This window comes from Herpailurus yagouaroundi, unplaced genomic scaffold (genome assembly GCF_014898765.1).
Source record: "Herpailurus yagouaroundi ecotype Mexico unplaced genomic scaffold, PumYag 163, whole genome shotgun sequence".
Classification (NCBI taxonomy): Eukaryota; Metazoa; Chordata; class Mammalia; order Carnivora; family Felidae; genus Herpailurus; species Herpailurus yagouaroundi.
Window position 1 is genome coordinate 27461578 of NW_024412404.1, and position 16558 is coordinate 27478135.

At 45.2% G+C, this 16558-nt stretch overlaps 1 protein-coding gene across 1 annotated transcript in view; it reads right to left on the bottom strand.

Annotated features, from left to right (window-relative positions):
• Positions 1-14629, bottom strand: part of VSTM4 (V-set and transmembrane domain containing 4) — an 89896-nt gene extending 75267 nt beyond the window's left edge. Inside the window, exons 1-2 of the mRNA XM_040486034.1 lie at positions 14619-14629; positions 14003-14490 (exon numbers count right to left, since the gene is read on the bottom strand). Of these exons, the coding sequence (XP_040341968.1) occupies positions 14003-14490; positions 14619-14629 (499 nt within the window). The remainder of the gene's footprint in view (positions 1-14002; positions 14491-14618) is intronic.
• Between the last annotated feature and the right edge of the window lie 1929 nt (positions 14630-16558).

Consider the following 16558-nt stretch of genomic DNA (forward strand, 5'->3'; position numbering starts at 1 on the left):
GAGATGGTTTCCCAAGGAAAACCCTGTTAAGATGTAGCTGTGTGGCCACTATTTATAACTGGATCAGCGTTCTCAGGGAAGGCAACTGTAACCCCAGGGAGACACAGAGACTCTCTCTGTCTCTGCTCTCCGGAGTTGGCCGATTGCTTCACTTCCCCCTTGTGTCTCTAGGCCAAAGGCAGTCTCTCTTGGGGCTCAGACAAAGCCATATATGTGAATAAGACCTCTGAGTGACCTACAGGGAGCAGCTAATGAGAAACGGAAAAGCTCCGGTTTTGTCTTTTTCGAGCCACTCCTCTTTTGCATCCACTGTAGGACAAATTCCTAAAAACAAAGCAAACAAAGCAAAAGAGGACACAAACAAACAAACAAAAAAAAAAACATACTAAATAGACTTCCTATTAAACAGAGCAGTTGGAAAAGAAGGTTGCCTTCTGAAATGGAATCAGCTACAGAAGACAAAGACCGTGTGTATATCCCCAAACAATGGTTAGGAAATACTGACGCTTAGGGCCTGGTAACTGCCCCCTCCAGTTACAACTCCGGGTCAGGTCTATATATTTTCTTACTACCACCTTCCACTCCCTGTTGCCATTAATTAAAATGGCAGTTTACCCAAGAGCTTGGGTCACTCATTCATTCTTTCTTAAAAAAAAAAAAAAAAAATCAGCACCGAGCCTTTCTGTGTACCATGTACAGTGTCAGGTGTGAGGGTGCATTTAAGAAGAACCTGGCAGGGTCCCTGGAGTCAAGGTCCCTGGCCAGGTCTACCGTGCCAAACTTGGCTCTTAACCACTGCCCACCTCCGGCCCTCACCAGCCACAAACGTGCATCCAATTTCATCAAGTTGTCTGCAAATTCCTTTTCTCCCTTATCTAGCTTTGCTTAGCCTGTTTCGTCTCTTGACATGGATGGCCCATAGTGACCATAGCCCTCCTCGCCCTGTGGCCCAGTGGAATCCCGCATCCTCTAGGTGACCTTCTCATTTCCTCCAAGAATGTATCCTGAGCTCTCTCCCTTACTCCCAAGCCAGCGTCACCCTCGTGTATGGCCCACTGACATTCCCTTTTTATTAGCTCTGTCCATAATATCGATCAGATCTGTGCACATGTCGACCTGTTTCCTTCTCTGGATTGTGAGGCTGGGGCCCTGAGAGGGTGGGGATCACTCCACCCATCCCTTTCTTTAAGGAAAGCACAGCGATAACAGGCTCATAAGCAGGGGCTTGATAGAGGTTTGTTTAAGTCTTCACTGTCTTCAACTCTTCCAAGACTATGGCAGTCGGGAGTGAGGGCAGGCACACTGAAGAAGTGTTTCAAGTGTAGTTTAAATTACACTCCCGTTGTCAATTTGTTCCCTTTGAGTATCTGGACCTGTTGACACTTTCAACATCATGATGTGTGCTTGCCTAATTAAGCAGTAGCACTAAATGTTTAGTAAATCTCATTCCTAATTATCTGTTCTCTGTCTCTGGAGAAAAAGGAATTATTTAATTTCTTCCACTGAAACTTGAAATATTGATTCCCTGTGGTTGTACTTTCAGATCCAATTATTAAATTCCCTCTAACATTTGGGGGTTAAATAGTCAGATAAGAAATTATAATTTCATCTTTGCCCCCAAATACTTTTAGGGTAACAAGAGTTTTCCATTTGCTTTGTTCACTCCCCACATTTAAAGCTTATTTATATCATCTTAAGTCAAATAGCAATTTGGCTTATTAAAATATGTTATTTGGGGGTCAGACTGAAATACTGATTAAATTGCAGGAGACAGCCTTTGCAAATTGCTTCTATTATTAGCATTTTCACTGTCAATGAAGACGCCTCCATCTGAAAGTATGCAGATTCATTTTGGCTCAGAAGACCAGTCTTCTGAGTCTGTGGGTGGCAGAGCTGGGCTGAAAAGCCATCGAGGATAACTTTTTATGAGGTCTGGGGAATCAAAGCTGCTGTCCCTTAAGAGAAGAAGCCTAAAATGAATGGCCACCTCACTGTCGCAAGCCTTGGAGATTCATGCCCACCGGTGTGAAGGGCCTTTGCAGGCTGATCCCGCAAACCGGCCGGTCTCAAAGCTCGGTCACCGTGAAGGACATACGGCACCCAGGTCTGCACTAGGGACTGCCCTTGACAGGAAGCCCCACAGACAGACCTTGGGCTTCATCTTGGAAATTCCCCTGTAGGCATCTGAAGAAATTCCCCTGTAGGCATCTGTAGGCATAGGAGCTAGTCCAGCCTCTCATCCCTGCTCAGGGCCATTCTCATGTCAAGAACTCTATCGTGTCTACACATCCTGGGAGGGACCATACCAAATCAGCATGCAGGGAGGGCAAGTTGGGGGGCCACGGGGACATCAAACTGGATGGAAAAGGCACAATGGCAGGGAGACCCTCAAAGTTTGGGAAGCAGAGGCAGCCTTGGGAAGCAGGGAGGTCAAAGGATTACTAAATAGAGCAGGGATGAAACACAAGTGCCTAGATGCAGGGACACAGGATAGAGGGGGTAAAGGGCATGTGGAGGGGCTATAGGGACCCTAACATCCCAGTAATGGGAAGACAGTGGACTTCGTTTATGAACTGTATGCCTGATGCACACAGCGAGTGACCAGTCAACACTGAGCATGGAGAACAAACACAGGGTCGGGTACTTCTGTGCATCGACAGGGACAGAATAAAGTGAACTTCTTCAGAAAATATCATTATTTGAAAAAAACAAAACAAAACAAAAAAAAAAACAATATCACAACTAGCCACATGTTACTCTGCATTGATTTTTGTCCCCTAAAATATCAAATCTTCACCTCATTTCAAAAGTGATTTTGGAATTTCCACTAAAAAGAATAGCTTGTCTCAGTCTCTAGGGATGTATTATGCTCTCCGTTTTTAGGACAGAAATATTTATATTAAACTGATGGGCCCGACTCCGTAAAAAGCAAAATTATCAGTTATTTCTTTTGACCTAAGGGCATTGAGAATCAAGAATGCTGGAAAATCTCTGCACTGGTGTATCTAGTCAGAAAACTCTGAACACCTCAATAAATCACCCCCTTCGAGAAACACCTCACTGGGCCTCTTCATCTGCCTCCTGGGAAGTACCCCCAAACCTCTGATCATACTCCTTTATTTCCATCCTGATTGCCTTCTTCTGTCGACTGCACCCTTCCTATATCTCCACATGACTCCTGGGTACAGGGCCCTCGGGACTCCACCCCCTGCTGTCCCTGGGGTCGGGCAGGACCTAACGCTGCTATTGACCTCGTCGTATCCCACCTACTCATGAAGAATGAGAGAGAAGATACTACCTAGAGATGACTGTCATTGGAGTGGAAGATACAAGGCTCGCTGGGCCGCTGGGGATCAAGGTGAATGCACTGGTCCCCACCTAGGACCCTGTGCTCCTCTGGATTTCCCACAGACTGACCTTCTGGCCTCCTGACAAAGAGCTGCTGTGCCTTCATCCTGTGATGCTGCCCTTCTACTAAGAACATTTTGCCTTTCCCAGGTGGCCAACGGGCTGGCCTGGAGGAGCCCGGACCAACAACACCAAGCCAAGCTAGCTCCTTCCCTTGCCCCAAATGTTGGTGTTTTCTGGAGCTCTACCCCCACCCCTGCCTTTTGAGATGCTCATCTACCCCCACGGTTACAGCTTCCTGACTCAGATGCCACTTGCCCAATCAGATAGGAGCTTTGGCTCCACATGCCTGTGTCCCTAGCGGGCATCGGTGCAGGGTGGCCTCCAGACATCTGGCTCTCCATCCTGAACGTCCCCCGTGGACTAGCTGCGGGCACCACCCTGCTCATACTACTGAGTTAGACCTCTGGGGGCCAGCCACAAGCGCTCTCTTGCCCATACCCAGTTGATTACTAGAGACTTCTCTTCTGACCTCTTCATGACCTTCCATTCCTACCGCCGAATGTAGTAGGGACCCATGCCCTGAGCAGCCAACACAGGGATCTGTCAGAAGACTTAAATGCTTTGTGGGTTTTCCAAGGCCTAAAGCAGAGGACACCCCCTCCCCCGCCCCCAAAACCGCCTGATGATAAAATCACCTAGGCTTCCTGTTAAATCTTCAAATTCCAACCCAGGCCTATAGACTGGAATCTCCTGGGCAGGTGCTTGGGAATCTTCATGTTAACAATGGCCCCGGTGATTCTAATCATTAGGCAAGGTTGAGAAGAATAGCCTACAAAATCAAGTGCAAATTCTCTAATATTCAGTACAAACCCCTCCACCATCAGCACTGCCTGCCTCCCCTAGTTATTCCAAGGTTATCACCCCTACTCCGTCTCAGACTCCAGCTGTCCTGACCCACTGTAACAGGGTGCCCACACACTGAGATGCCACTTCCTCCCACTTCCTGCCCTGTGGAAATGGCGCTGCCTTCTCCCTCATCCTTAGAGGCTCTCCTATGTGTTGAAATTGTGCACACCTTGATCCTTGCACATACACTGTTACATATCTGCCCCCCTTACAGACAGATCCGCCCATGTTTCCCCAAGTTTCCAGCACAGTAGGATCCTGGCACAGAGCAAGTGCTCAGTAAAATGCCCACCGAGTGAAGGGATAAATGAGTTCACCCAACACCACTGAGCACCGTAGTCAATGTGTTATTTTCCGACGCAATTTGTTCGCTAAGCCCAGCAAAGCTTCCTCAGCTAAACTGATCACATCTCTGGAGGCTGCCACTCATTTCCTTATCAGCTTTGCCTCTCTTCTCTAGTTTGAGTCGATCTTTCTGGAAATGAGGTTCCCAAAATGGACTGCTGTAGTCCCCATTAGTCTCACCAGGGCAGTACACACTACACAGCCGCCTTCCTCCCCAGGGATACCAGGCCAATTTGTACGTGGATGGAAATAACACCGGCTGTTCGCGCTGCCATATCACATTGCAGACACACGCCTGATTCACTGCCACCATCACCAAGGTCCCTTCACGACAGCCTCTTAGCCTCCCGTTGACTCTCCAACTGCGCCTGTGATACGTCTTCCCCAAGTGTGTTGCTCTGCCATTTTCCAAGTTGAATCTTATTCTGTTATTCCCTGCCTGTATTTCTTACCTCTCTAGATTCATTTTTATTACGTTTCTACTCCTCGCTGACATTAGAAAACATTTCCCAATTTTGTGTTTTCTGTAAAATTCATTGGGGTGATGTGTGCTCCTTTTTCAATGTCATTGATTAAACAGTTAAATGAAATCAAACCTAACATTGACCCTCCTGGTTTCCACTGGAAACTTCTCCAGAGGGTTCAAGGACATGTGTCACTTAGGACTTTTTGATCCGTTTTCTTTGCAGGAAGGGCTTCTTGCTCAGTAAGATGCTCATGTAGCCCAAGCAACTGAGTAATCTGCACAACATTCTCTACCTTTCTTTCTCCCTCTGTGTCATAAAAATAACATCGATCATCTGGTATGACAATTTCTCTAAGATAAGCTGAGCGCAATTCACAGGGCGTCATCTACAGGGTCACATGTTTTCAATTTTCATTATAGTTTTCAATTTCATATAGTGCTGTGCTTCAATTTTCATTATTTGTCATATCGTGTTGTACCACACAGCACCAACAGCCCCGTAGTCAAGAGCCCCCTTCCACAATCTCACATGTATGCGATTTGCAGATAACCCTTAATTTATTACGTCCCCTGTCTTCAAAATCCCCATTTTCCATCATGTTTTAATAATATGCATAGTTAAAACATAAAATGGCAAGTTATGCTTTGCCTCAAATTAATACAACTTACATTTCTTAGCCAGCTTACAGAGAAGTCTCCAGGAAAAAAAATAAAGCCATGAAAAATTCATATGTTAGTGCAGATTTTTTTCCAATAACTTGCTACTTACTTTTTTCACCACGTTTACCTGCTCAAGGACTTACCCCAAATTTGGGGAAACAAAATATAGAGAACAAAGTAAAGCCAATAACACCGCAGATATTGGGGTGGGTTGGTTATTTGGTTCGGGCTTGCGATTTTTTTTTTAATTTTGTATGACATTTATAAAGCATTTTATGGGCATATAGATAATGAGCTGGACTTTATAAGGAGCCACCATCCCAGGGATGCAGCACGGATGTGTCGGCTTACACACAGTTCCCTGAACCCCCTGTAACTCCATTCCTTCTTCTCCCCTTCAAAAGATCAAATCAAAGCATAAGGGATATGGACTGACAGATGATAATACTTGATTCCACTATCATAGATGTAAACAATTTAAAGATGCTAGACTTTGGGGCGCCTGGGTGGCTCAGTCAGTTAAGCGTCTGACTTCGGCTCAGGTCATGATCTCACGGTTCGTGAGTTCAAGCCCCGCTTTCGGCTCTGTGCTGACAGCTCAGGGCCTGGAGCCTGCTTCTGATTCTGTGCCTCCCTCTCTATCTGCCCTCTTCCCCTCGCACTCTGTCTGTCTGTCTCTTTCTCACTCCCTCAAGAATAAATAAATATATATTTTTTAATTTTAAAAAGATGCTAGACTTTAATCGGCATTCATGAAAAGTCAGTTGTGGCACCACAGTAAAATCCATGAGCTACATTTATTCAACAGCTTGGCAAATGAGTTTCCCAGTAATAACCTCTTCAACCCGAAGACCTGCTGATCACATTTCTGTCCCTCTCCTCTTCAGAGAGAACATCTGACCTTTCTTAAGTGGTGACCATTCACGGGTAAGAAAGAACTCCAGCTAAGGAAAAGTGAGATGTCCTGGAGTGTAGGCAAGGTACCCGATGTTAGAGGCGTGCCCAGTGCCTTTGAGACAAGGATTCTGAGGCCCCTGCCACAGGTTGGGATAAAGTTGTCCTAGGCCCTAATCTCCTTACAATTTCAGTGTTTCAAAATGAAAGCTCTTTGAGTATCTGCCTGCCTGCCCATTGGTAGTTTTCCTTGCGGAGCAACCTGTTTTACAGAACACGAACTTGCAGAAAACCTTACCCCGCTCTGATCACCCATTTCTCTAGCCCACCTTGCAGGCGCTACACTGAATCAGGAAGCCAGAAGCCACGAACTTGAAACAAGCTACGAGTTGCAACTCCTGCAAAGACCAGACCAGACTAGTCAGAGCCACAGTGGACCACAGCCCTGACCTTTCACCTTTTCCTATCTTTATAATGCTAAAAATCACCCAGGGATGGAGGCGGAACAGGCAAATAACACTTACTTTGTGTGAAGGAGCATGTTCTGTTAACTGTGCCTGCGTATTTCCCCACCTTTATATGTTTAGACATCGCTCCTTTCCTGCCTCAGCCCCTCCAAACACTTTCCGCAGCCACTGTTCAGGGAGCAGCCCGGTATCCTTCTCACTAAGGCTGTCTCCCTCATGCCCGGACATGAGCTTGCAGTAATGCTATCCATGCCATCCTTGGCCTCATGTCTGTTTCTACCTGGGAGTCAGAGAACCCTGAAGTCAGTAACACCTTGATTTAAAAAAAAAAAAAAAAGTAGGAAAGTAGGTTTTAAAACTTTAGGCTATCTCTGACATGTTTCTAGATGGTTTTATTATTATTATTATCATCATCATCATTTTTAACACTTTGTTTTTGGGGGGGGGCAGTTTTAGGTTCAGAGCAAAATTGAGGAGAGGGTACAGAGATTTTCCAGACCCCCCCAGCCCTTACACATGCATAGCCTCCCCCACTGTCAACGCGCCCCCACCCACCAGAGGGGTACGTTTGTTACAATACATGAGCCTACAATTACACATCAAAACCACCCAGTCTATTGTTTACCTTAGGGTTCACTCTTGGTATGGTACATTCTATGGGTTTGGATAAATTAATAATGACACGTATCCTCCATTATAGTACCATACAGAATGTTTTCATTGCTATAAAAATCCTCTGTGCTATACTTATTCATCCCTCCCTCCCAATCCCCGGCAACCATTAATCTTTTCACTATCTCCAAACTTTTGCCTTCTCCTGGAATGTCATATGGTTAGAATCATAGAGTATGTAGCTTTTCATTCACTGTGTAACATGCATTTAAGGTTCCTCCAGGTCTTCATGGCTTGATAGCTCATTTCTTGAGATTGGGTTTTTAAAAGCGTTCTAAGAAACTTAAAAAGGAAAAGGTAAATTACTAAGACACATTGTCAGGCCAAACCCAATTGCTTTTCTGATAGGCTTACTAGTAGGGATCACAAAAAAGTCATGGATACCTCAAAGCTGGTTTTTCAGTAGACCAACTGACAATCACTAGCAGGGGCCATGTGGGCTAGATGGGAAAACATGGTCAAGGTAAAAGCCAAAATGGTCAAAGTAAAACTCCCAGAACTGTCAACAAAAAGAGTACAGGTAGATGACTCACTACGGGCCAACGCAAAACCAAATGAGATATCAACTTGCAGACGTCCTTGAGAAGTAACTGAAAAAGTCTATATCTGAAAAAATAAGATAACTTATTATGTTGCCAAATACAAGTCAACAACCTTTCTATAAATCAGCAATAACCAATTTAAAAGAGGTGTGTGTGTGTGCACGTAGGGAGAAGGGGTAGATCCCACTTAGAAGCATGCAATACCTAGAAATAAACATAATAAAAAATGTTCAAGACTCATATTAAGACATCTTTACCGAATGATTAAAAATATCAGCCGGCATGCATGAAGGAACACAGCAGGTCCCTGGATAGGAACATTTAAAATCATAAAGACGTATAAGATGTATATACCCACACCAAAGTAATTTATAAAGTCAATTAAACCCCAATAAAATCAAACCCCAACATAATTTCTACAAAACTAAGGAAGAGCAGCTGAAGAAAAAATGAAATGAGACTAGGCAAGACATTTATTTTAAAACTAATGAGACTTGCCCTATTCTCTAATAATTAAAATTGTGCTGTATTGGTGAGGTATGGAGTTTACATTTAAATGTAGGAATTTAACTCATGAAAATGCAACATTTCAAAACGGGGAAATTTTATCTGTTCAGTAGATGACGTAGGGACAACAGGACAGCCATTTTGAAACAAAAAAGAAGCTAACTATTCCACACCATATATAAAAATGGATTCCAAAGAGAGAGAGTAAAATTTTCTTTTAATCCTTTAAAAACATTAAAGGAAAACAGAAAATACCTTTATAAGCTTGAGGTGGGAAAAAGCTTCCTAGATAATATATGAAGCCAAGGTACTATGTGTAATTTATTGAATAAATTACATCTCAATAAAAAATACAACTGAAAGAGTTAAGCATCTGACTTCGGCCCAGGTCACGATCTCATGGTTTGTGAGTTTGAGCCCCGTGTCAGGCTTTGTGCTGACAAGTCAGGCTTTGTGCTGGAGCCTGCTTCAGATTCTGTGTCTCCCTTTCTCTCTGCCCCTCCCCTGCTCGTGCTCTGTCTCTCTCTCTCTCTTTCTCAAAAAAAATTTAAACATTAAAAAAAATATATGACTGAAAAAAGGAATACCATAAAGGGAAAAAATGGCAAATCTAACAACATAAATATCTGAAAATGTAAAATATCTATATGGTAAAGAAAAAAAAAACAAACATAAACACAGTGTAAGGTCAAATAACAAACTGGAAGAAAATTTTGCACCGTTATAGCAGCTAAAAGAATTAATGATCAGAAAAATATATATATATGTGTGTGTATATATACATATATATATATATACACACACATATATATGAAAAAAAACGGCAACCAATTAAAAAACAGGCAAAGGTTATGGACAGGCAATTGACAGAAGAAATTTTTTTAAACAGTCAATAAACATATGACAAGATTTCAACCTCACTACCTCACTAATAATTGAATACAATAATTGAAATTAAATTGTATTGAATATAATAATCAAAATTAAAACAACAAGGAAATATTATTTTTCCCATCATAGTGATAAATAATGAAAAAGATTAATAATATCCATTGTTAATGAGGCTTCAGGGAAATAGACTCTATCATGCGATGATAGAGCATAAATTTCCAAAATCTTTTTGGAGAGCATACGGGCATTGTCTATTAAAAATTTAAATATGCATAGCCTTAGGCCCAGCAATTCTCTTTCCAGGAATGTAACCAAACAGAAACACTTGAAAACGTGCAGAAGGGTGTTCACCGAAGCACTTGCTGTGTTAATGAAAAATTGGAAGCTTCCTAAGACCTCAGCACTAGGGGGAAGATGGTGTGCAGTTTGGCATTGTCTGGCTATGTGATATCGATCACAAAAAAGTGTAAGTAATATCATCAACAATGCTTGTACAGCATGAAGTGTAGTGTTGTTAGAATACATACGTGTTGGTGGGCACTGAGTGCCCACAGAAGACGGACTTGAAAGATGTAAAGCACGGACTGACAATGATTACTTCTGGGGACGGCAGTGAAACTGGGGATATTAAGATGTGAGACAGATCTCTGTGGGCTAGCATACACAAAGAAGTCCTTTGTGATGGAAGAGGAAGGATGGACAAGGGCCTCGAATATGACATATGATTGGAATGGGCCAAGGGAAAGAGAAGCGACTTCTCCAGAGAAGGTGCCATCATCAAGTCACGCCTACCTCAAAGTCATCCATGGCAAGAAGTGCTATCAAAAAGCATTTCATTGATTCATCAAGTACTTATTAGGCATCAGCTGTATACCAGGCACTCATAATCATCATCATCACCGTCATCATCTCTGAAAAGTCTATATTACATAGACCAATCCGCGGGGAAAAGGCATTTTCAATGCTGGTGGGTATATGAATTCATTAACTACTCTAGAGGTCAAGTCACCTCCTTAAATTGTATCAATCTAAATGGTACCAATAGTTAAACTGAGTATTCCTTTGGACCCAGCAATCTTATTTCCAAGTCTCTATTCAAAAGGCAGGGACATTTGTGGAGATTTACCGACCGTAATTTTGAACAACTTAACTGTCCAATAACAGTAACTGAAAAGATAAACTGTAGTACATCTGCACCATGGAATACTATCCTGCCATTAAAATTATGTGATGGGAGCATAACTAACAACACAGGAAAATGTGCACACTAAGCCAGTCAGAAAATAGTACTTATGGTATGAGTGGAATTAGGTTTTTAATTTTTATTTGCATAAAAATGAGTATACGGATTTACACTGAAATGTTAAGTTACGCCTGGGTGGAGATATTACAAGTCGTTTTTATCTTCTTTAAACCCTGAAACCTATTTCTTCACGTTCTTCATATTTAGTAGTTCTCTAATTGAACTTTATTATTTTTGCAATAGAAAACAACCAACATGTGGAAATCAGGGTAAAACCCTGTGACACTTGCTCTGTGCCAGGAACCATCCCCTCAATATACAGTATGAATCAACCTCCTTTTTCAACAGTGAGATGAGAAGACAGTATGCACCCACCTTTCTTTCTGGGAGTTCACAGTGAAAGACAAGCAGTTTATTCTCACATCAAGAGTATGCAAGGGGTGCCTGGGTGGCTCAGTTGGTTAAGCGTCCGACTTTGGCTCAGGTTATGATCTCACAGCTCGTGAGTTCGAGCCCTGCATCGGGCTCTGTGGTGACAGTTCAGAGCCTGGAGCCTGCTTGGGATTCTGTGTCTGCCACTCTCTCTGCTCCTCCCCCACTCATGTTCTGTCTCTCTCTCTCTCTCAAAAATAAATTAAACATTAAAAAAAAAGAGTATGCAAGAAGGAGAGTGCGATAGTCCATGGTCAAGGAAGGGCAGTGAGGAGGGGTAGTGTTGAAAACATTCCCAAGAAAATTTCCCCTCTCCTGGGAATGGCTTGAGAAGCCCATAGGAAGGAGGAGAGCAAAGTGAGTATATTAGAAAAGAAAGAATATGGGGCCCAGTAGAGGAAAGGCACTTACTCCAAAACACTTCTGAGAATTCCTATTCAGTATTATAACACAAAAATATGTGCCCATTGTGTTTGTTTTGTTCTGGTTTTCCATACAACAATTATTAATGTGAGGTGAAGATTTAGGAAAACAAGGCCCCTGGAAATGAGCGAGGGAAAGGGCCTGGGGAAAGGCGCCCCAGGAGGCTGGAGCCACGGGCCTGTCCCCCGCCTTGCCCAGGAAGGACAGAGAGCCAAGCTTCCGCACACTCCCCCCAGCCTGGGGCGGACATGTTCCAACCTAAACAAGCCAGTCTGCTTTCAGGTCATGTATTTGGAACTACCTTTCCTTAACTCTCCTGATGTAGTCCCCTTGAAGCCTGTGTGGAATATTCTAGAAGGCATGGTCATCACTTCCTAAGGTTTCTAATCTTCCTGTCAGAAAACCACAGTCCTGCTCAGAGGCTGAGGCAGTGTGAGGAGCAGGAGGCTCTGAGGCAGAGCAGACACAGCAAGGGAGGCCCAGCTCTGCTGTGAGATTAGAATCACTTCCAGGTGAGCTGTCAGAGGGTGTGTGGGTTGGTGGGGGGTGGGGGGGGTGAGCATGAGACAGACAGAGAGACAGAGGAAAGAGAAGCAAGAAAAGAGTAAGGGAAGGGAAGGAGAGGGACAAGGGGAAGAACCAGAAATGGGAGGAACAGGAGATTGAAAGGGAAGGAGAGGAAGAAGAGAGAGGAGGTTCTGAGAAGAGAGCGGGGAAGGGGAGGGAGGGAGGGAAGGGAAGACAAGGGGGAGGTGGGGGAGAAGAAGAAGGGGGGGAAAGGTGTGTATTTTCAGTGAAATCTTAAGAACTACCTCAGGTTTGGGGTGCAGGTACCTAAACGAACATTCTAGAAGGAACCCAGCTTCCCTCACTGAGGGTAGATTTGCATTAAATAATGAACGAGATGATTGCACTTGAATGTAAGAAATCTTTACATCCTTTCTAATTGGCACAGAGTCGTTCCTAACAAGAGCTGTAACGTACAGTTCCAGAATACACTGTGACATAAAAATAAAAAGGATGTGCGTGAGACTTTATGTTTCGGAGCCAAGTGGATATTCAGAGTGGATTCCCTCCTCAGCTTTTGGTCATCTGATGTATTTTTCTGTTTTCTGTGCCAAAAGATATATTTATACTAATAGTCATTTGTTTTCTTGAATGAATATGCTTAGGGAGAAAACGTGCACATTTCAGATAATACATCATTCTGTGCTTAAGAACATTATAATGAGCAAACTCCAAAGGCAAATAAAGTTGTACTAAACACTATCTACATAAATTATCTACTTTAACATGTCCCTTATGCATATAGGATATTAAAAATACCCTTTCTCCTTCCATCAAAAAAAAAAAAAACCTTTTTACAACTGAGTTGTATCCCTTTTAAAAAGCTCATCAAAACGGCATCACTAATGCCTTTAACATTATATTACATGTATATAATAAAATTAGATTCTTTCCCACACTTGGGACCATCAGCTTTACTTTGTGTTCCTCTTTATCCTGTACCAGACCAAATTCAAGTTAGAAGCCATCAAAAATGCAATAGTCAGCACCCAAAAGCAAGTCTTATTAAAACTGTAGAACATTTGTGATTTAAAAACGTGATAACCCTCAAATATGGCACTTGGTAGTCGAGATGTTCCAGGACACAACCCATGCCTCCTATCTTTCTCCAGGAAGGGAGGGCCACCTCTGGTCCTTTGCGTGCTTTGGGATGAATTTCTCAGTGAGATGTTGCCTGTGGCTTAGATCACTTCCTTCGGGCAACAGATGAGAGCCACCAGCCTGCCCTGCTCTGAGGCCCCGAAACTGACATCAGGACCTCCCAATGCATGCTTCTCCCACAGATACCCAGCACCCTCTAGCCAAAGCAAGCAAGCCTGCACAGACCTGAGCTAGGGGCGTAGCATGCACATAGCCAGTCCAATCTTTCAGATGTGAGGGTTTTACTCAGGGTGAGGTTGGGCAGCATGGGGCCAGGCACCGACTCCTTTCTCTCCTTACTTCTACGTTAGCCACAGCGTCTAAGGAAAGGGCTATCCTCATCCCCACAGCCTGTTTCACACGGCCGTGGCCCACAGAGGCCACGAAGATGCATTCTAGCCCAACAGAGTCATCCGGGGGCCCCTATCTCGCTGACTGGAGCGAGGACCACAGATCTGAACCCCTTCTCTCCCCCAAAGAGTGAACATGCCCTTACCTCTCATCTCCGTCGCTGAGGAGCCATTGGACCAGGCGGTCCACTTATTTCTGTGCTTGCTGATTTCCTGGACTTTGCACACGTAATGCCCTTGATCCGCTGGCCGAAGGGTCAAAACAGAGAGTGTGTAGAGTGCCCCACGTCTCTCCTCGAGGAGGCACAGCCTCTGCCGGAAGGCACTGCGGCTATAATTCCCATAGTACTGCACCACCCGGAGCTTGGTCATCTTAACCATCAAGGCCTCCTGGGAGTTGGGGCGTGCAAAGAACCAGCGCACGGCCAGCAAGCTGTCCTTCCGTCTCTTCTGGGAGACGTGGCAGAGAAGAGTGGCATTTTCCCCCTCCAGGTAGTCAACCACAGGCCCCGGGGACACGGTGACATTGAGGGCCCCACACACCTCTGCAGAGAAAAAAAGGAAAGAAGAAAATGAACACAGGCCCCGCCTTTCCCCACAAGGACGCACAGTGCGTCTTTCCTCCAGGAACCATCTGCATGGCCAGAGGGGCAGGCCACCCTGATCCCGTCCACACTCACTCCGTGCCTTTGTGGTGGATGGAAGGACTCCTTTGGGAGCATGGCAGGGACAGGGGGTTTCTGCGGGCTCCCATGTCCTCACCCCTGAGACATCCCGTTCACAGGAGATGCTACTGACCATCTGGCCCAGACATAGTTTAAAAACATTGTGAATTAGCTGCTGACATTTAAAATCCAGGCAGCTGGGGCGCCTGGGTGGCTCAGTGGGCTAAGTATCCAACTTCGGCTCAGGTCGTGATCTCCTGGTTCGTGGCTTTGAGCCCTGCATCGGGCTCTGCACTGACAGTGTGGAGCCTGCTTGGGACTCTCTGTCTCCCTCTCTCTCTCTGCCCCTCCCACGCGCTCTTGCTCTATCTCTCAAAATAAATGAACTTTTTAAAAAAGTTAAAAAACAAAAACAAAAAAGATCTGGGTTTGGGAAATCTCTTAAAAATGTCCAGCCACATCCTATCCACCAGCCTGCCTCCCAGGGTCCACTTTGATCAGTTTCGTCCCGACCTGCCTGACCTGGCAATGCTGGGGGTCCAGGAGCTGGCCTTCCGAGCTCCTTGCCCTGTCTCAGCTTTTTCAACAGTAACCAAGGCAGAGCATCAGTACTGGTCAGGTGGGCATTAAACCAGCACCGAGGAGCTGGAACAACAGAGGCTTCTTAGGTTCTTGCTCTAAGTCTCCAGTGGCCTTAGGATCCACAGCTTCAGAGCTGCAGTGCAGGGATAAAGAATGAACGAACCCAGGAACAGGGAGAGCTGGGAGAACCGCCCCACCCCCCAACAACCCAGAAGATGCTCCGAAATTCCAGACCTGGTCTACTACTTCCTGTCCTTTGTTTTCTTAGATCCACCCCAAGGCCTGCCCCTCCCTGGCTGCCATTCTGCCCACCTTTGAGGGAGCCACCCCAACACCCACCCAGACCAGCCTGACCAGCAGAGCTCACAGAGGCCTTCCCCCAGGAGACGTGCTGCATGGGGACTACAGGGGCTCTGCAGTGTGGCCGTCCTGCCCTGGGGCTCATGGATGGACTCGTTACCTGGCAGGCAGAGCCCAGAAAGGACGTTTTACACAGGATGCCCAGAACCTCCTTCCATCCAAGCAAGACTGTCTTCACACCGCATCCCCTGTCCTCACCCTGCACTGCCAAGGGCCCAACAGCAGCAAACGCTATTCCCTGCCCGCCCCATTGCACAAGCAGGTGTCCCTGGGGGGTCATCTCCAGCCACAGCTTTCAGCCCCAAATGTCACCTCTGGTCACATGAAGGGGCTCGGGTCCTGATGTGAGGATCACCAGAAGCTTTGAACCCTGGCCAGGGCTGCAGGTATGCAAGAAGGAAGGGCGAAAAAGATGAAGAAAGGCCTGAACCCCTCCACTGCGAGGAGCAAGGGGAGGAGGCCCTGTGTCTGCTGGGGTGGGAAGTTCTCACATAGAAAATATTCTTCACTGTAAAAATCCCGGCGATAAATTAATCCTCCCATGTGGCTTCTGCTATCGAGTTCATAAACAGAATACCTTCCGAGATATGACTGGGGGGTCAATTTCCTTTCATTTTCTTTCTCCTCTCTTAGAAGCCAGGGCCCCCCAGGACACTCCAAGATCCCTAACTCAATCACATCCACATAGTCCCTTTTGCCACATAAGGTAACATTCGCAGGTTCCAGGAATTAAGACACAGACATCTCTGGGGGCCATCATTCGGTTTTAACCCCATCGTGACCACCTTCTGTTACCTTAAAAAATAGGTGGGCATAAACTCACAAGAAAAAGGTTGGTGGCAGGTTGGACTCACCTTGTGGAAAAGAATGAGGACTTCTGTGTCTACAGCAGCAAAGGACAAAGCAGGCCCCAGGGAGACACTTTGGGAATGAAGGGCATCAACAACCAAGGCAGGCGCACATTCTCTAGTCACAATCTCACTGTGACAGACATCACTCATGTAAGACAACAGAGGAGGAACTGCCCTCACCCCGTCTCCCCTGCACCTTGTCCATCTGCCCTGCACCTTGCCTGTGCAACATATTAAATTAGTC